Below are 19,579 nucleotides of genomic sequence, written 5' to 3' on the forward strand. Positions count from 1 at the left end.
TATTCACCTTTCGTCAGCTGCGGTTTCACTCTTGATGTATGCGATGGAATTCCATCTTTTTGGGGACTTTCCTCCTGAGATTCGGGCGTTGATTTGGCAGTTTGCTATCCCCAAGGACGAACCAGAAGTTTGCATCGTACAGCCAGCATGCGACACGCCCCAGTCCTTACTTGTGCATCCCGCACTCCCGGTGCTGATGCACGTATGTCACGAGTCTCGCCAGCTCGTGCAGAATTCCCGGTTAAGTGGAATCAACTTCATATCTTCGAAATCAGCCAACAGTACAGCTGGATATCTCGTTCCCTTCCGCCTCTTCCGGCCAGAATTGGACATCCTGTTTTGCCCAATCGGAGGCCCCGCCGCACTTGAAGAGATTTCTAGCCAAGATGAACTCGAATCAATCCTCCGGGAAACTCGTCACTTGGCCGTATCGGGTAAAAAGGAGTATATCAACCTATTAGCATGGATCTTGCTGTTCCATTTTCCAAAGCTAGAGACGCTATCCGTGGTTGTCGGCGGTCTGTCTCTTGACTCATGCTTCGAGTCCTACTTTGACGCGCCAAAGACTAGATGCGAGTTACGCAGAATATCGGGCGAGCCTTCTTGGTCAATGAACCGGGGGGCGAAGAAGTCCGTCGATATTAGAGTCCCGGGGCCAGTTAACTTCTCGGGTTACATAGAGCACTACACCCATGAACTTGAGAAACTCATGGCGGAATCTGTCGACGACATGGAAAGAACCATACGAAAGTCGCATCCGTGGTGGGATAATGAATCGAATGCTGTCAGGAAGGTTAAATACTCGGTACAGGCGTTCATGGAGTGTACGGTAGATGGTATTTTCGGCCGGAGCGAATTTGTGGAAGAAGGCAATACATTAATGGCGTAACTTACAAGAAGCTGAAAAATATGCCAGAGCTGTTTATATTGATCAGAATCCGCCCCGTGCGGCTAAGTTGGAAATACCCCATTTCCTGGTCCAGATGTTAGCGATAAACATTGAGTTCCCCAGTGCCTTCCTTTTGCTTCTTCATTTCGACTATTCTGACCTGGCTCCTTCCAATGGGGGCTCAGTTGGTTTCCGGTACCTACCCAATGTGCCCAGGTGCCTAGGTAACCTCTACCTGCCTCCTTGCCTCCTCAAAGTCAGACCTCTCGCCCTGTGCACTCTTTTAACTTCTCGCCTCATCGCCACCTTCCTGCCCTGGGCATCAACCCCTCGTATACGTCCCGCACGCGTATCCTAGGCACGCCACTATGCCGAAGTCGCCAAGTACAGCTACGGCCATGGCGCTCTCAAGGCTAGCTTGGCCTTACAAGGAACTCCAGCAGATCATCTGGAAGCTCGCGCTACCTGAAGATAAAACCAGAATTCTGTTTCGCCTGCAGACCGGCGATTCGCGGAATATCACTCAGGAAGGAGGATCGAAACATCGGAGTAGCAACGCCAAATAATCGCAAGAAGATCCAGGAGGAGCGTCTATGAAGTCAACGATACATATTCATGGGAAAACGCAATAGTGGCAATGACGGCTCTTGTTCATACCCTACCTGGCATCATACTTCGGCACTAGGCATCAAGAAACCCAGCGCAATGTTCCGCGGCTGTCAAATGTGATCACTACTTCTTGGTTAGCTCTACCTGGATGTAGTATGATGAGACTAAGACTGGACCGAGAAGCTACTGATAAATGAGCTAAGAGAGGTGCAAAGCACACCGGTGATGAGTATCAGGAAAACATACGCATAAATGTGCCGCGAATATGCCCAAGGGGATTTTCCTGCTATGATAACGGACCACGATGCTGGAACATAACACTGGTCAACTGAGTAAATATCAAATCAGCCTGGAAAGCCAGTCTCCAAATTGTATTATCGCGTCGATAAAGGAGAACGAACGCCAGCCAAAACTTGATCACCCACCCCTAACGCCATCATACATGCTGCTGTAAATAAACCTGTGAGCCACCAAGTAATAGTTACACCCTACCCGACTGCCAATGTGTTGATATACATGATGTTACTTCGACCTCAGTGGAACCCCGACCATCTTGAAGGATATCGCTCCTGCTGCTGTAAAACTTTGTTCCTCTTCGCGCTGGCAAAGGGGTTATAGTTGGGAGCGCTCGTGATATCCAGTGCCTCCGAACCAGTGGGCCTCCTAGTCTCCGATTGCTTGAGCGGGCTGCCGCCACGGCGCTGTTCGAGAGCAGCCATCTCCCTTGAGTTTCGGGGAGACATGAAGCCTTGGTTCATCTCGTTAAGGCTTGCCGTCTTCTTGAGTGGCGAGTTTGCGTGACTGAACACGCCGAGGCTGCCGCCAAAGTTTGTTGATCCCGTGTTCGCCGTGGCATTGCTCGTGGAAGTCGAACTAGATTGATACGCAGGGGCAGGAGGAAGGTTCTGGCGGATCGATCGGGTGCTGGGTACGGGGGTGAAAGATTCAGAACGCCGGTTTGTGGTTGGCGTAAAAAGACGAGAAGCAAAGCTGCTAATAGGAGGAGTATGGACAGGCTCCTCCTGCTTCACATGGGGGTTGGGCGTAACGACGAACTCCCTCTTGATGACGGTGGTGGGGGTCCCTAGCTCAACAAAGGACTCTTCATCCTTTGCTTCTTCTGGGGAGCACTGGGTGCCGACATCGCGAACAACTGGGTGAAGACGCGGGCGTACGAACTTCGTATCATATTCATGGAGCACCTCCTTGTGGATGATGGCCGTATCCTTGATTTGTTGGGCGTACCGGTTCTGGACGAAGGTGAGCTGAACGGTGAGAATCAGCTGCAGAATGACACAGTTGAATATCGTAACACTCGGCCGGGGGTCCATAGGCACCAGCGGGAGGAACATCATGTAGACGAGAATGTGGCCAGGGCTGAACAGGCAAATGAGCTGCAGAGAAACCGGAAGCGGATCCCAAACGCTCAGCTCCCACACATCGTGTGTCCTGTCAGGATGAGCCCGCGCTTCGGCGGTCTCGGAGACCAGCAGATTATTCAGCAATCGGAGGGGGGACGAAGCAGCCGGGTCGGATTTGGCCTTGACTCTTTGGGCAGAGGGAGTGTGCGGTTTGTCTTCGACGTTGACCTGGAACAGCCGGTACTGTCTCGTCCGCGTCATGGCGTAAAAGGCGTTGACAAATGAGAGGATGCCCAGAATCCAAACAAGTGGTCGCACCTAGTTTATGTTAGTGACCACGCATCGCAAACGATATGTTAGGTTCCACCCACGACGAACGTGATGATGTTGCCTGAGCTTCCATCGCTGAACACATCATCCTCGACCTCGGTTGCCGCGCAGTTAGCCCTGGCAAGAAGAAATGCGAAGTTGAAGCCGAGCCCGAGTTGGGTGCCGAGAGCCTTCGAATTCCAGTCCCTCGTTTCAAGTTCTTCCGACAGCCAGAGCAAGAAGTCCATGGGGTTGAGCAACGCCTTCAGGCGTTCGGAGAGCGGCTTCTTTCGTACAAGACGCGGCATCTTGTCGATCTGCACTTCGTCTTTTCGACGTCGTCTTGGGGAGGGTGAAGTTTGGACGATCTTGGGGGTGTTGGGTTGATCGTCGGCAAGGGACCGAAATGGATGTCGAAGTGGTCGGTATCGTTGTCGTTGCTGGGTGAAATTGTTTACAAAGGATATGGGGCTATTGGTTTTGGGAAGTTATTACGTTCTAGGCCAGGGCGAGCTGGCTGCTGACGAAGTCGAATTTGGTTAGCGTGTTTTCTTTCTCCTTTGGGGTCTATCTGCAGAGTGGGTCCCACTTTATTTGAAGTTCCTATTGAAGTCGAGCTTCAATCCTTCAGATATCCTACGGTGATTGTGTTGTGCGATGCAAGAACCAGTGTTTCGTTTCCGGAAATAATAAATACGTTACGTAGTCTCTATTTATGTACTTCAACTGCAATTTTGTATCTGGTTTACTACTCTTGCGCGCAACGCCCGCCTATTCCCTATCCTAGGCTTCCCGTTTGCCTAAGCTTCGTCTTTCAGTGAGAACTCGGTTACTGACATAGAGTAATAAAAAACACAGCCAGATTGTGTTGACACATTTTGCGCATCCCGTATCTAAGCAGGTGTGCAGTTCCTATGCGAGTCCGGTGATGAAGAGCACATCCCCAGTTTCATCAATGTAAGCATACGTATGAGCGTACCCAAGGTGTCGAAAAATGTCCTTTTCTATCGCTCGACTCGATCTCCTTGTGGAAGATACTGAAGTCTTCGATCTGTGAAATGCCATTTTCCAACCATAATGCTCGGCCAGGGGCCCCTTCCCCAGGCAAAAGCTGGAGGCAGCAAGTGAGTAGATCCGCATATTGAGACTTCTCGTCAACATAGAGGTTGTTCCTGTCGCTCGGGTTGCTAAGTCTACGACCTTGAAATAGATAGGATAATTCGGCCGACCGGCCAGAGCCCGATTCATCAGGAATTTCTATCATCAAGTGAAGCTCATTAAAAAAATAATGAGTTATTCTTGGTCGCGATGGAGGAACTGGCTCATCGTAAAACCCAAGAAGGTATCGATTGAAAAGTCGAGAGAGCCAATGATTCTCCGAAATTCATTGAAAACGCGGCTTTGTTATTACTTCTTCAAGTCTGCGAAATGTTCTAGGACTGCCTGGTAGGTAGAGTTGATGCCGGCTAGTAGGTCTGTGACGAGTTTGTGACCGGTGTCGTGACCGACTAATGTAGAGAACCTGTCAAGCGGTTAGCCTTCTGGATGTACTCGAAGTAGCTCCTGATGAGTAACGGGATACCCTGCTGAATCACGGTGTGAGAAATATTCTGTAGTAGAACATGGCGAGAATTTTCTGCAAGAATCCCGTCTATCAGCCAACGCCTTCACGACTGCGTACTCGAGTTGGTTTAAGTCTTCACACCGCACTCGATTCAATGCGTCAATTGTCAATACCAACCTTGGCATCGAGGTCTTGTTAATGGATGACATTGGCGATAACCGGTTGTATATCCACATCTGGCCTCCAAAGTGTTATGTGCAAAGAAGAGGAGATGAGCATGCCTCAGATTGCCGTCAAGCCAGCCTCCGTCTCTAACAGAAAAGTCATTCATGCAATGATGTGCGCCCTGCAACGACAAGTGCTTGCCCTGCAGATGACAGGACATTTGTCCGCCGCTCGACATTGTTGGTGTCTTATCCAGTGAAGGGCCTTGCACTCTCTACTCCAGATGTGCGTTATTATAGTAGCACCATGGGGACGGTTAGTTGAAGATATATATCGTATGATTTCAGTAAGAAAGCGAAAGCATCCGATACACATAGAGTCATAATTCATTCGGAAAAAACAGGCCCTCGTCCCCGTTCATGGTCAACTTACAACTGGGGTATCCTAGGAAATCTTCAATATGGTGTGCATGAACCGAAGCATGGATGCAACTATGGAAGATGGTGCCTTGGTACTTATCGATATTGCCTTTGCAGGTGGGGTCTGTCTTGCCCGCCGTCGCAGCATCTGTGCCCATTGGCATTTTGGTTGTAGCGGGCAGTACTGGCGCCGGAGCGCTAACACACTCTCCAGCCACAGCCGGAAGGTGCTGAAGTGGAGCGCTAGGCTGTAGTAATCAACGCACCTCAGTACGTCAATCGCCCGCCGACCTCTTGGGCACCGCAAGCTTTCCCACAACCACAGAAGTCAACCCCAGAATGGCTTCGCAAGCAGATATGAAGGACCGCCAGTTCCTCGCCGTCATTGGCGACGAGGTGAGACCTCCCTCTCGAACGCCAGTCACGCAGTAGATGCAGCGCGCTGACAACAGTACAGGACTCGGTTACCGGTCTCCTTCTTGCCGGCATTGGGGTGCGCAACCTTTGCTTGAATGACGATGCGGCTTCGGCTCGAGATGACTAACCTGTCTATAGCATGTCAGCACGAGTGCTGATCAGGAGAAGAACTTCCTAGTGGTGGACAGCAAGACCGACACCTCTGCGATCGAATCCGCATTCGAGTCGTTTACGGCGAGGAAGGACATCGGCATTGTCCTCATCAACCAGCACGTCAGTTGCCGCAATGAGAGGGGAAAAACATATCGGGATACATGCTGACTGGGGGGCAGATTGCCGACCGCATAAGACATCGCGTTGATACCTACACGGCCGCTTTCCCGACGGTTCTCGAGATCCCAAGCAAGGATCACCCATACGATCCCGACAAGGACAGCGTTCTCCGCAGGGTTCGCCGGTTGTTTGGCGAGTAGACGTGTTCTTAGACACATGAAGGGGCCGCGGAAGGGTGGATGAGCACGAGATGGCAGATTGGTGGTCGATTCAAATTGAGGGTGGACCATGGTGGCCTGTCTCGAAATAAACTGCAAGCTACATATCTAGTACCGCTTCCCTATGTACGTACGCATCGTCAAGCCGATACTCCTACGCAAAACACGCACTCGAAGAAAAAGACCCGGAATGAAATCATCCTATGCAAGTGAAGTCAAGTGCAGAATCCAAAGGCCCAGATGCTAATCCTTGCCATAAGATGATTAGAAACCCCCAACAATTTGGATGTATCGCTACGTGAAACTGTAATCAATGCCCATCATCGTAAGCCTTCATGATAGCCTTTAGCTATTTAAAGATCCAAGCTGAAGAAGCTCTGCTGGCTGTTGCGAGAGAAGACAACCTGGGCGGTCAGGCAGGTGATGGGGACATCGTCACCGGTGTAAACATCGGCGAAGACAGTATACTTGCCCTGCACAAGGCGTCAGTCGTATTGTTAGATACAAAACGACACGGAACCAACTTACGGAAGGAATCTCGGCCGGAAGCTCGACAGACTTGGTAATGCTCAAGGTACCCTTTTCGATGGGGCACTCGAGGTCAACGTTCTCGATCTGTTCGCACAGGTCCGCTTTGGTGCTGATAAGACGAATGAGGCCGTACTTGACCTGCAGCAAGACGTATGCGCCCTTCTCGATGGGCTGTTTGACAATTCCAGAAGCCTTGATAACAAGCTCCTTGCCACTAAAGAGATATATTAGCTGCCTGTTTGGGTCGCGATGGCTTGCATATGCGTCAAAAGGGACAAAGGGGGGCAAACGTACGCCTGAGGGGGGTTCGGGGCGAGGTCAACGCTTTCAATCTTGACGATATCGTCGTCGTGAGACTTGGGGCAAAGCTCCAAGGGCGAGTCGCCGGGAACCTTGAGGTCGTCCTTGACGATGACGGACTGGTCTCTCTTGACCAGGACGCTGGCACCGACCGGCGCAAGGCCGGCGGAGAGGAAGGCGATAACGGCCGTGGCGAACCTCATTGCGAGCAGAGGTCTGGGTGGGTTGGTGTGATTAGGTGGACGGGATTCAAAGGTTCGAAGGGCGGCGTATTTCGACGTCGTTGATGCTCGGGTTAAGGTCGTTGATGTCCGAGGATGGCTGGAAGATGATGGAGAAGTGGTTCTGGCGAGTGGCTTTGGTTGGTAGGTAGTGAGCAATGAGGCTGGGCCTGGAGGGAGAAACGTCATGGGACCTGCCAAGGGCTTCTATGATTGGACAAAGCTGGGTGGACCTTGGTTGGAGACAAGCGCCGTTTCCCTCCACAGCGACCATGGCGACATGCAAGTCCAATCGCGTCTATTGGGGAAAAGAGCACGCCTTGACGTGGAAATATGTATGCATAACCGCGGGAAGAAGACAATCAGTTATAGTCGGGCACACGAGCAAGAGAGACTGGTTCTGGACATAAAGTAGAAAACACGCCGGTTTGTTGTGTCAACGCACTGACCACATCAAATCTCCACTTTTGGCGTCTTCCTCTCCAGAATCCCACTTTCGTTATCAACTTTCCAGCAACCAGATTGTCTCTTCTTGAAACGATCCATACATGTCATTTCAACCCGCGCACTCCGCGATCAACGAGCGGCATTTCCACTTCCTCGCATGATAGAACGTCCATGCGCGATCAAGGCGGCGCGCCACACACACACACACACACACACACACACACACACACAAACACGCGTCGTTGTCAAGACTCTAGCCACAGTGATAAACCTGGCATTTCGCCCCCGCTCGTACTCGTCTTTGAGACGGCTGGGGCCAATGTCATGGAAAGGGCAGCCGGGCCAGTTTCGACTGCGCTGCCACCGCTGGAACATCCCTGGACATCCTGGTCCCGTGGACAGGATCGATGCAGCGGCTATCAGAATGAGAGACCGGCCCGCCATCAACCACCCAGGGTCTTCCGTCGTCATAGGCTCATGGCCATTTCTCAAGCTTCTAGTATCGGGATTTGGTATTCGAAGTCTCGGTTCTGCGCAGGCTTCGTGATTGGTCTGAGCCTGAATCCCACGACTCGAGAAGTCGTGCGCCGGCATGGATTGGGACCAGGAAGGAAAGGTAGCAATACCACACCTGCATCTCCCGTGGTGAGAAAGCTTGGCTCGATCCAATCAGACCAGCATCGCGTACAGGGAATTGGTGCCAAAAGAAGTGCTCGAGTGAGAGTCTGCTTGGACAATGATTTGGGGGGGGGGGGGCACTGTGGCAAAGTACCCAACACCTCTGCAGCCCCGGCTACCATTATCGCAAACTTCTGCTAGGTCTCGCAAACGAGAGCGTAGGCTGTGTAGCACAGGGAGTCCCTCGCCAGTGGGAAACGGGCCGCGAATCATGCTGGGGGCCCCGACGTGACCAGCTGGAGGGGCTTGAGGGTCGCGGCTCTTTGTTTTTGTTTGTCTATTGCCAGTTGCGGCGAATATGAGAGGTGGGGAGGGGGCGAGAAGCGGCAGAGGCAGCGTCTTTCCTACCTGCCAATCTAAAGCCAAAGGCTCTCCTCATGTCGCACCGTATTTGGGCCATGCCGTCGGCCCAGGGGCAGTGAGAGTCTACATGGTAGAAAGCAGCAGCAAGCTCCAAGGGCGCCCGCCCGCGGCGGGACTTTAAGGTGCACGCAACTTCGCTAGACGTGGGAAGAGCATTGACTGGAGGAGGTCAAAGTACCGATACTTGTGCAACTATGACTTGGGAAAGGTAGGCAGGCAGACTGATGGCACCTCAGCAGCCCAAGAGGCCTTCCCCATGTCGCCGCGACCGCGTTGAGTTCAGCGCAGCGTGCCATCTACCGAGCTTCTAGAGACCAACTTAGTCTCTGGTGGTGAGGGGTCGAGTACGACAGCGAGCTGATGCTGGTTTGTGTCGGCAAAGTGCCCCAGTGTACGATGTACATGTGCGTGGGTAGGGTGCATGAAGGACGGCATCCAATCATAAATGATGGTGTAGGGTTTGCGGTTGGCAGAGAGAAGATTTGGAGGCGAGAGTCTGCCGGAAGAGTGAGGGGTAAAGGTCGCAGCAGTAAGGTGTCATGGGAGAACGGGCGAATGGCGGCATTTCAGTGCCTAGAGGATGCATGGCTTCAAGCTTGAAGTGATGATGACTTCAAGTTGCATACCGCTGTCGGTGCTAGTATGGGAACAAGCAGAGAGATAGGGGGGGCTTTGCTGCAGCCACCAGCGTCGGCTCGGCAGGCGACTTCAATCGATTTTCGACCACCAATAGCCCGGGGACGAGCAGTCGTGATGGGGGCAAGGCTGGCATGGGCAGTACCACATCGCATGCGAAAAGCTGCAGGTCTCCAGCCAAATTGGTACAGGGAGCGATAAGACCAGCAGTAAGACCCTCGCCCATTCCATTCTCGAAAGGGACACATCAGCCAATGAGGAGGAGGCGGCGGCGGCGGCGGCGGCGGCGGGAGTTTCGTTACGACTCGAGATAATTGGGGGTCAGCATACGATGGCACGCAGCGACGCTACGCCACGGGTCCTTAAAAGTTCCGTCTGCAGGTAACGACGGGGGACAAAATGAGCAAAAACAACAATGTCTGCCTTCCAATATGCGCAGTTCAATTCAGTTCTTTCTCTGCCAAGGGCAACACAGTAGTGTACTTTTCTTTCTTTTCCGAGAGTTTCCCCCCAGGTACCTCGGCCTTTCAGGTTGGTGTAATTAGCATCCTTTCCGTTATGAACTTTGGGCGCAACCTTGGTGAACAAAGGCCATTTAGCTGACGACTCAACGAACTCTATCTTACCTTCGGTCGGGCAGGAAAGAAGGACAGGCCACAAAAGACTCTCTCAGTCATGGTGTGTGGGTGTGTGGGTGACTGATGAAAATTGGCGAGGACAGACAGTTGGCGTGGGGGGCCGGGCGAAGTGACGCCTCCAAATCAGGCCAGCATCTTCTATTGGATCGTTTGCCCATGGGTCCCTTTTCTCGATGACTTGAATGATGCTCCGAGTGTCTCTCTCCCGGACTCTCCTCGGGTCACTCTATCCCTGGCTTGGGTTAATTAGCCATTCCGACCCACCCATCCCGTCGTCCCGGACGAATCAGAAGAACTCTGTAGGCGGATTTCACACGAGGAGAGACGCAGCAGGGAGAGGTCCCCGACCACCACTCCTTCTATTATCAAAATGAAATAAGAGAAACTCAGCATAACGCGCACGGCCTCATGTTGCTGTTGGGATGGGATGAAAGCCATACTCATAGACACGCCATGTACATGTCCGATTCGCGACGGTACGGGTTTACAATCATCGATCCTCTCTCTCAACGACGCCTGGAACTCGACAGACAGCGATCAACGACGCCAGGCATTCTTCCACCCGTGGTGCTCTGCATGTATATACAGTACATACGCAAGCATTTGCTCTATTTTTGATCCATGTTTGCTCTAGCACAAATAGAGAGGGGGGTCGGATAAGCCCACTCTGTTCTGGTGTCTTGCCGCCCGTTTCCTTGCTTAGGTACGGAGTATGGCACGTACGTACCTATGCCCCCGTCCGGCACACGGATGCCTTCTTTTGCAGGCGGAAAACTGCTGCCTTAGTCAAGGCAGGCAGGCAGGGGCTACTGGGTACCTACCTATCGAGCAGAATCCACCCCGTCGTCGCTGTTCCATTCTGAGTTACCCGTTCCCGTCAGATCCGCCGTTCTGCTAGGGCCAGAGACGGAGAGAGAGAGGCGGCGCACCACGACACCGACACCAACACCAACTCTGTCTGCCCATTTCTTCTCTTTTATTACTCATTAAATCTTTGCATGTCGCCTCTCGTCCCTCCACTTCCGCCCGTCGAATCCTGCCTCTTGTTTCTGTTCACACTTATCAGCCCGACCATGGCCACCAGTTTCTATTGCTTTGATCAAGACGATCAGAGCGTGCTCAGCAACCGGTTTTGTCCATATTTATTCTCATCGTCATGGGCTTTTTTGGGGGCGATGAAAGTGTCATCATACCCCGTTCCGTGCCTTTTTCTTTCTATCCTTTTCTTTTTCTCCTTCTCCCCCTCTCTCTCACTCAGTTTCGGCGTTTAGTATTTTTTTTTTATTTTTTATTTTTTTTGGTCTTCTACCGCCTTTGTCCGACCTTCCAGGGCTAACAAGGCAGGCAGGCAGTCAGTCAGTCAGTCTTCAGTCCTTCATCGGACGGGGCTATCTCTCATCTGGTTGCGGCCTGAAACTCCAAATGCCTGAGGCATCCGAGTTTCTGCGCTAGAGGTCTGACTGGACTGCCGTAGCCACTCATATCAGAGTGCCCACCGCCTTTCCGGTCTAGCTCCAGGTAAGTACAGGTACCTGGGTACCCTGTTTTTCCCAACCCACGGGCTTTGGCTTTTCTGGCCCCCCGTCTCCCACCTCTACTCGTCTCTCTTACGCCTCGCCGCCGCCGTCCTCCAGTCCAGTCCAGTCCAGTCCAGTGCGTCTGGCTTTGCCGACTGGACTGGCTGGGGACTCGCCGGCTGGGCGGTAGGTAGCCAGTGCGCCTTCTGCACTGCAGCGACAAGCCGTCTGTCTCCTCCTACCAGGGCAACTCGAGCTGAGTTGCACCGAGCATCCCAGCTCGCCAATCCTCACCCTTCCTCCTCCTTCCCCCAAATCCCATCCCTCGTCTGTTGGTCTTCGAAGACTCTACGACTTTACGACGCCCCCTCTCCCTCTCTCCCCCCATCCAAGTCCATAGCCCGCGCACCAAACCAAACCGCATGGTGCCAGTCAGTCCAAGTCTCCAACCCAGACCGAGACCCGACCCGACCCAGCAGTGCAGTCAGTCACTGTTCCTGACCCGTTCTCCCTCTCTTCTCCTTTGGTTTGGCCTTGGTTTCTGGGCTGCACGCTCCTGTCCTGCTGCACTGGGGGGGAGGGACTGGGACGTGTCTCGCTCAACTCGCACCGCACCGCACCGCACCGCACCGCACTGCACCAGCACCACACTGCCTGCTGCTGCGCTTTCTGCTACTCTCCTTCGGGGGACCCATCCATCCTTCTCCTTCGTGTCGTGCCCCCCTCTCTTCCTCTCTTTCAATCTCTTTTCCACCCTCACCCTCTCGACACAACTCACCCTGTTCTCCCTCATTTTCGGTCGAAATACTCCGATTCCTCCTCATCACCTCTTCTCGACTCGACTCAACTACTCGAACCGTCCCATCTCCCTTCTTCGACGAGCCGCAACCGCACAACCGTTCACTCGACTCCGTCTGCCTCTTGCTTCGCCTTTCGTTGACACGCACTTCGCGATCACTCGAAAACTTTTCCTCCCGCACGACCACAACCCAAATTCGTGACGTGTCGACAACATCTGTTTGGCCCAACGCGACTGCTGGCGACTCGGCCAACCACTTTGTTTTGCTGTCCCTCGCCCCCTCGACGCTCTGCTCCTCGAGACGGCTTTGACGCTCTCGTCGAATCCTGTCCTCGATCTCGCTGATATTTACCGACCCGACCGCAACCTGTCGACCCACGGATGATCACAACACCACATCTCCCTGTTCCTGCGATTCCCTTGACGGCTTGTTTCTGTGTGTATAGACAGGCGTCGCCATGCTACCCAGGCCGCAACACTAATCAGCTCACGCATACCTCGACTTCAATCCCTATTACGAGGCGATCTTAGATTATGACCGAAAAGCTGCAGCCACTGTCGACGCAGACCGCGACTCCTAGTCAGACCCTCTTCGCTCCGAGCGTGCCCGTCTCTACCCAGAGTGTCCCACGCAAGGTTGAGACGGTAGAGGAAGAAGAGCCCTACACCATAAAGTGTATTTGCAACTTCTCTGATGATGATGGAAACACGATCTATTGCGACACGTGCGATACATGGCAGCACATCGACTGCTTCTACCCGGACAGTCGCGAGGAGGCCCTCCGCGAGGATTTTGCCCACTCGTGCGCCGACTGTAAACCGCGTCCCTTGGATCGACAAAAGGCCATTGAGCGTACCCGCCGACTGAAAAACGGCGTTACAGCCGAAGGTGCCCCAGACAAGAAGGCCAAACGCCCGCCATCCAAGAGCCACAAGAAGAAGCCAAAGCCAACGGATTTGCAATTGAATGGTCATTCCACAGGCCAAGAAAACGCAAAGCACGGAAGTCCCAGCGAACATCCTCACACAGCCAAAAAGGCGGCGAAAACTTCTCACCGACCATCTCACTCTATAAGCTCGCAAAACGCGAAGAGGAGCCCATCGTACGGGAACGGTCGATCCCAACCCAACGGACACCCCCCAAGCCCTGCTACGACGCCTCCAGACCTTCCGAGCGACTTTCAAATACACAACTACTCCGACGGCTTTCTTTCCATGACCAAGGAGACAGACGTGCCTATCACTCAAATCAATTCATTCGCCAGTCTTTTGGTGTCAAACACCCTTTCCGTTTGGGTACGCGAACCGCTTCGTTTGCGGAAAGATACTGGCGGGGAACTCAACGATGTTTTTGCCAAACTCCCCAAAGATATCGACTCTCAGAAGTGTCAGCTGCATGTGGAAAGCAAAAAGCTGCCCCTTACTTCCGACACGGTTCTCCGGTGGCAATATCTTGCGACCTCGGCTGCCATCGAGAAAGATGTGCCGTTGATTGAACTAAATGGCGTGATTGGGTTTCAAAAGGACTATTGCGACGAGCCAGAAAACCTCTGGGAAGAGCTTTCCTCGCCACTCCCTTTCGTCTTCTTTCACCCGATGTTGCCGCTCTACATCGACACCAGGAAAGAGGGATCACTCGCCCGATTTGCCCGGAGGAGTTGCAAGCCTAATGCCATCCTGGATACGTACTTGTCGGGGCAGTCTGAATACCATTTCTGGCTGGTGAGCGATCGGCACATTGCTCCAAATGAGCAGATCACACTGCCCTGGGAGTTTAGGCTACCCAAGAAGTTCCAGGCCCGCATGCATCACCTATTGGGGCTGGCCGACGACGATAGCCAAGCCCAGGGCGAATCTGAAATGGACGAGGCAGAGTACCAAACGCTGTCCGGCTGGATCCATCGGATATTATCTGAGCACGGCGGCTGCGCTTGCGACTTGGGTGCCAATTGTGCCTTCGCTCGTTTCCACAGACAATACCAAGCCAAGATGCAGTCCCGGCCCGCCGTCAAGAAGAAGCCGCGGAAACCCAAAACCCACACCATTTCTCCCACCAGTACTGGTCACGCCACCAACAGCCGCGCAGCCAGCGAAGGCCACCATGAGGACCCAGACAACGATGCTCGATCGATATCGGAGCGCAGCAAGCCCCCTAGTCGCGACCGCACACCATTGCGTCAAGGTTCCCTTGACCGTCCGGGCATTCTCACTGAACCTACTGACAGGGACAAACGGAAAGTCCAGATGGTCGAAGACTCGTTTCGACGCATGGAGCAACAGCAGCCACCGCGTAAAAAGAAGCGCACATCCGACGGCACTGGAACCAAGACAAAGCAAAGGAACTCAACTAGCAATGCGTCTAGCGGAACTTCCCATTACGTCGACGCAGGCACTACAAGAAGCAAATCTAACTCCCCTTCCAGCGGTATGTCGCCCACACGGCATAACCCTTTCAAGGCCTCAATATCTCAGAACGGCTCTGCCGCAACACAGCCCAGACGAGAGTCCTCCGGGCTTCGTCCTGTTTACTGCGATGCTTCCGTGCAAACCGACCCTGTGGAGGGCGAATGGTACAGCGAACCCATTTTGACCCCGAAACCTCGTCGCCGAATCATCTCGTTATCTCAACGGCTGCTCAACAACCGTCACCGACTACGCTGCGACGAGGCAGATAGACGCAAGTCACTTCCCTCCATTTCAACCCATGATTCTATGGATATAGACCCTCCAGCGGACCATCAGCCTGTGATGGGCTCTCCGACACCATCCAAGGAATCCGTCATTACCGCACAAAGCACATCGCCTGTTCCGCCATTGGCTGCCGACGTCGTCATGGCAAACGCCCCAACGAGCTCACCCACTACGCTCAAGTCGCCCGTGCAAGCGGATTCGGCGACAGACACGCAGCCCAACGGTTCCAGCAGTCCTTCGAAGATCAGGTCACCGGAATTGCGGGTACAAATGCCTCCGGTTCCTAGCTTCACCGGTCCCATCCTGGGAGCTCCTTGTGCGACTACACCGTCTTCGGCCTCTACGACTATCCAATCTCCCTTCTCTACGGGTAACCTTCCCAGTCCTCTTGCACCTTCGACCGTCAATGGGGTAGCAGCGCATCCGAGTCCTGTCAAGAAGAAGCTGAGCCTCAGCGACTACACCAAGAGCAGGATGAACAAGACCAAAAGCACTGGCGGACTCAAGACATCACTCTCTGGGATCGAGGAGTCGAAGCCCGCGGTCGATACGATCATGGATTCACCGGGCGTAGAGAAGAGCACAGACATTGTGACACCCGTTGTGGGTAATACGGTCACCTCAATTCCTGCGGCCACGGCAACAAACACCTCTTTGTAACATGTATAGAGACCGGGATTCGCGATCGCTTACAGGACGACACGGCCACCTCTCTTTCCGCTCTAAGTATTTCCAAAATGCAGTACCAATGGTTTGGTATTTGGCTTCGGCGTTATGGCAGCGACGGACAAATGGAACGGGGAATGAGGAGGGAACGTCTTCATTTGGAATGTGTTTCGTCCATGTTTGGAGAAACCGCAAAACTGCACGTCTGACAAGGGGGAAATAAAACACGCCTGTCGCGAAGCAAAGCCTTGTCGACTGGCAAGAAACCAAAATTCTTTTCTTCTACGGGTTCACTGGCGCAAAGAAGGCAAGAGGTAGCGATGCCTGGGCTTGGGCTGATATTGGGATGGGAGAAAAGGGGTTTCTGCTACTTCCAGGAGCGGCATATTTTCATGTGTATTTCTAGGCTTAACTTGGCCACGATGAGAGAAAGAGAGAGAGAGAGAGAGAGAGAGAGAGACAGAAAGGGTGAGAGAAAGCGTGACTTGGCACTGGGTAACGCCCCTCCCGTGACGATGAAAAAGATTCAAATGGATGTTTTACTTTCGCAGCTCCTGCGCTGCTTATTTCTCGGCTCACTCTATTGTTCACTTTACTATCGCTGTGCACTGTTGCTTCATAATGTAGTTTCGATTTCGTCCGAGGTTTGACCCAGCTCTATCTAGGCACTTTTCGCCCTCCTGCCAATCCTTTTTTATATCTACTCTTACAGGGTATCTCGATTTCCGTCCATATTTAGTACCAAACAAATAGCCTCAATCGACAGCCGCCATGGTGACTCAAGAATGGAGAGGGAAGAAACAAAAGATCGGGTGCATTGCAAGCCCAGTGTGGTTGTCACACCACGGAAAACGTGAAAAAAAAAAAAGACAAAAGAAGGGGCGGATATCTGATGACCGTCTCTTTTTTTCTTCTTGCCCCCCCCCCCCCCCCAATTCCATCAACGTGCCGTAGGGAAATTGATCAGTATCTCTTGGTCGTCATGCCCCAGTTATCCTCCTTAAAGATGAGCAGGGCGAGGCGGTGTCGGACGAAGAGGCCGAAAAGACCAACGAAGAGCTGGAGGAAGGTGACCTCCCAGGCGAGGCGGTCCTCGCGCAGGGGGCCACGCCAGACAAGCCAGAGGTTAAGGAGGGTGAGGTTGCTCGTCTCGACGAAGCGGCCCTTGTCGTCAGTAGTGACACTCAGCAGGCGCAACCTGGCGAGGAGGTGCAGGGCGCGGGCGACGAGCGGGTGCGGCTGGCGCTCGGGGCTCCAGGGGGTGACGCTGGGCTCGAGAAGGCCGGTGCGGGCGACGAAGCGCGGCAGGCGGTGGCGTGGACAAGGGACGAGGCCGAAGATCTGCGGGGTGGAGTAGAGGAAGTTAAAGAGCTGGGGGACGAGTAGGAGGCCGAGCGTCTTGGAGAAGTGGCCGAGGATACCGACGGTGGCGAAGACCATGCCGGAGAAGTAACAGTAGGTGTCACCGACGAAGACCTTGGCGGGGTACCAGTTGTGGAGGACGAGGGCGAGGGAGACGCCGAGCCAGGGGAGGAGGAGGAAGAGGGAGAAGAGGTGGGAATCGGTGGCTGGGTGAGGGTAGGGGGTGAGGAGGTAGAGACAGTCGTTGAGGACGAGGAGCAGGGAGACGACGATGCACTGGGAGACCTCGATGCCGTTGATGCCAGCGAGCATGTTGATGGACTGCGGGCAGAACATTGCGATACAGGCCATATAGGCGTAGTAGAGGACACCGAGGTCAAAGAGCTCGCCAAGGTAGGGCTGGAGGGGGATCGGGATAACGATGGAGGTGACGCCGAAGTCGACAAAGTAGATGACGAGGATCGGAACGGAGGCCAGGCCGGGTATCCACCACTTGTGCCGCCAGCGGATATCGAAGAGGTCGTCGCCGATGCCGAGGAGGGCGATGGTCTGGAGGGAGATGATGGCCGAGAGGTACGAAGCAAGCTGTTTTTTTTTTCCAAGTCAAGTCAGTATCATGCTAAGCAAATATTTCCATAAGTGGAAAACGGTCCCGACCGTCGGAGTAGGGAGACTGACCTTGCTATGAGGGAAGCGGTGCAGGAAGCGGCCCTGCTGGACATGCTCGAGGTGGTAGACGACGTCCCTGTTCCCCCCACCGCTAGTGGCGGCGACGATGTCCTTGTAAAAGGGAAAGGGGATGAAGACGATGACGACCAGCAGGTACACGGCGGCGCATACGGCGCCCATGCACTCGGGCAGCTCGGGGCGGTGGTGCTTGGAGAGGTCGCGACCCCGGAAACCGGCGCGCTTGAAGACTGGGCCGAGCCAGCGGATCATGGAGTAGGCGAGGGCGAAGGCGAGGACGGACAGGGCCAGGGACGCTATCAGGGGCTCGCCGTCGCCCTGGAAGGTGTTGAGGAGGACGGCGACTGCGGCGAAAGAGAGGGCGCCCAGGCTCAAGGTCTCATTACGGGTGAGAGCTGCGGCGGCGGCGGAGGTAGTGGTGGAGGACGACATTTTTGGATGTACGGATGGGTTGCGCTCGCGCGATGATGCGCGCAGCCGCGGATGAGGGAGATCCAAACTGGGTTTGTCAGTTCAATTTCCTTGTTGTCAAATTCCGCGTTGTAGCCGGATTCCTTTCATCATGTGATTTTGTGCACGCAAGGTGAATTGGCAGGTGCGCAACGCGATTGTATCGCTTGAGGCTGCTTGGGGGTTTCGCGACGGGACACAGTTGTCAATTGGGACCCCACCGAGACCGCGTTACGTATCGATGGATTGTGGCTTTCCTGGGCTCGATGAAATCGATAACGTTCCCATGTGCTAGTGGAGGCTCCCCCCATGCCATGTGGGTGTTTCGGGAGAGAAGGGGACAACTGCGGGGCCGCAGTGTACAGTAATGCAGGCCAAGGAAGGCCAACCAACATTGGCAAGCCCCTCGAAAGAGGTGGAGCCGGTGCCGGTGCCGGAGCCGGAGGAGCTGTGTGTGCCGTTCCAGGGTCTGGTCTGTGCACATGAGAGACTCCTTGCGGTGGTGCATGGCATTCACACTTACCTCTGCATTTAGCGTCAAGACACCCCAATTCTCTTGGACTTTGCAACTCTAGCACGGCACAAACACAGCCTCAATCTAGTAGCCTTGCACACCTTGGAACAAACATAACCAGGCCAGGCAATACTAATGGCGGACTTAAGCATACACTGGCCGTGTTTCCCGTAGGGGTGGTCAGCAGCCCCACGGCGGTGTGATAGTGAAAGTCTGACTTCTACGTAACGTCATCTCCGATATCCCTCCCGACGTCTGCCTGCCTGCCTGCCTCTCAGCAACGGACTCGGCCGGGGTCGGGCCTGATCGAGATACGCCACCCACACAAACGCCCCCTGACCTTAAGGAGTCCCTTTCGCCGTCTCCGTTCTCTTTCATACCTCCAAACTGAGTTACGTATCCACGGCGGTTCCTCTTAAGATCGTACGTGTACCTACGCAATCATACTGGATCTAACGTAGGTAGTCGGAAAAACACAGTATAAGCATCATGCCCGATACTCAACATAATAGTGGTTCATACCCCCAAACCCCATCATCTCGAATCCACGCGGGTTCCGGATATTAAAGATGAGGTTTTCAGGTTCCCGAGGGGGGACTAGCCGCTTCTGACTGCAGGTTGCATGTCTCCCTGTCGTTGGCAAAGTACCTCTCCCCTCAGCAAGGGGGTGGGTGCCGCGGAGCACGATTCGCCGATCTCTTGAGGCTGCCCATCGAATCACGATACGCCCTTGACCTTAATGATCGTCGCCTCGCCCGGGGTAGATGCGGCATAGGAATTGAAGAGAGGGGTAATTGTTTGGACTGAAGCGGCCGTCCTAACAGGTAACGTCGTGGATCTTTGCTTATATGAGCT

At 53.8% G+C, this 19,579-nt stretch overlaps 5 protein-coding genes across 5 annotated transcripts; 2 read left to right on the forward strand and 3 right to left on the reverse strand.

The window, feature by feature from the left end:
* Positions 1–2,031: 2,031 nt before the first annotated feature.
* Positions 2,032–3,476, reverse strand: GLRG_06112 (uncharacterized protein; the record flags this gene model as incomplete). The annotated part of the gene is made up of 2 exons (XM_008096797.1): positions 2,032–3,177; positions 3,231–3,476. 2 exons carry the CDS (start codon positions 3,474–3,476, stop codon positions 2,032–2,034), a joined length of 1,392 nt encoding a protein of 463 aa, XP_008094988.1.
* Positions 3,477–5,655: 2,179 nt separating this feature from the next.
* Positions 5,656–6,206, forward strand: GLRG_06113 (V-type ATPase; the record flags this gene model as incomplete). Its single annotated transcript, XM_008096798.1, has 4 exons — positions 5,656–5,712; positions 5,774–5,809; positions 5,872–6,006; positions 6,066–6,206. 4 exons carry the CDS (start codon positions 5,656–5,658, stop codon positions 6,204–6,206), a joined length of 369 nt encoding a protein of 122 aa, XP_008094989.1.
* Positions 6,207–6,577: 371 nt separating this feature from the next.
* On the reverse strand, positions 6,578–7,258 carry GLRG_06114 (ML domain-containing protein; the record flags this gene model as incomplete). Its single annotated transcript, XM_008096799.1, has 3 exons — positions 6,578–6,697; positions 6,753–6,969; positions 7,050–7,258. 3 exons carry the CDS (start codon positions 7,256–7,258, stop codon positions 6,578–6,580), a joined length of 546 nt encoding a protein of 181 aa, XP_008094990.1.
* Positions 7,259–12,888: 5,630 nt separating this feature from the next.
* Positions 12,889–15,705, forward strand: GLRG_06115 (PHD-finger domain-containing protein; the record flags this gene model as incomplete). Its single annotated transcript, XM_008096800.1, has 1 exon — positions 12,889–15,705. The coding sequence occupies one exon, from the start codon at positions 12,889–12,891 to the stop codon at positions 15,703–15,705; it is 2,817 nt and encodes a 938-aa protein (XP_008094991.1).
* Positions 15,706–16,674: 969 nt separating this feature from the next.
* Positions 16,675–18,192, reverse strand: GLRG_06116 (glycosyl transferase family 4; the record flags this gene model as incomplete). Its single annotated transcript, XM_008096801.1, has 2 exons — positions 16,675–17,658; positions 17,752–18,192. 2 exons carry the CDS (start codon positions 18,190–18,192, stop codon positions 16,675–16,677), a joined length of 1,425 nt encoding a protein of 474 aa, XP_008094992.1.
* Positions 18,193–19,579: the final 1,387 nt, after the last annotated feature.

Source organism: Colletotrichum graminicola, assembly GCF_000149035.1.
Source record: "Colletotrichum graminicola M1.001 genomic scaffold supercont1.22, whole genome shotgun sequence".
Taxonomy (NCBI): domain Eukaryota; kingdom Fungi; phylum Ascomycota; class Sordariomycetes; order Glomerellales; family Glomerellaceae; genus Colletotrichum; species Colletotrichum graminicola.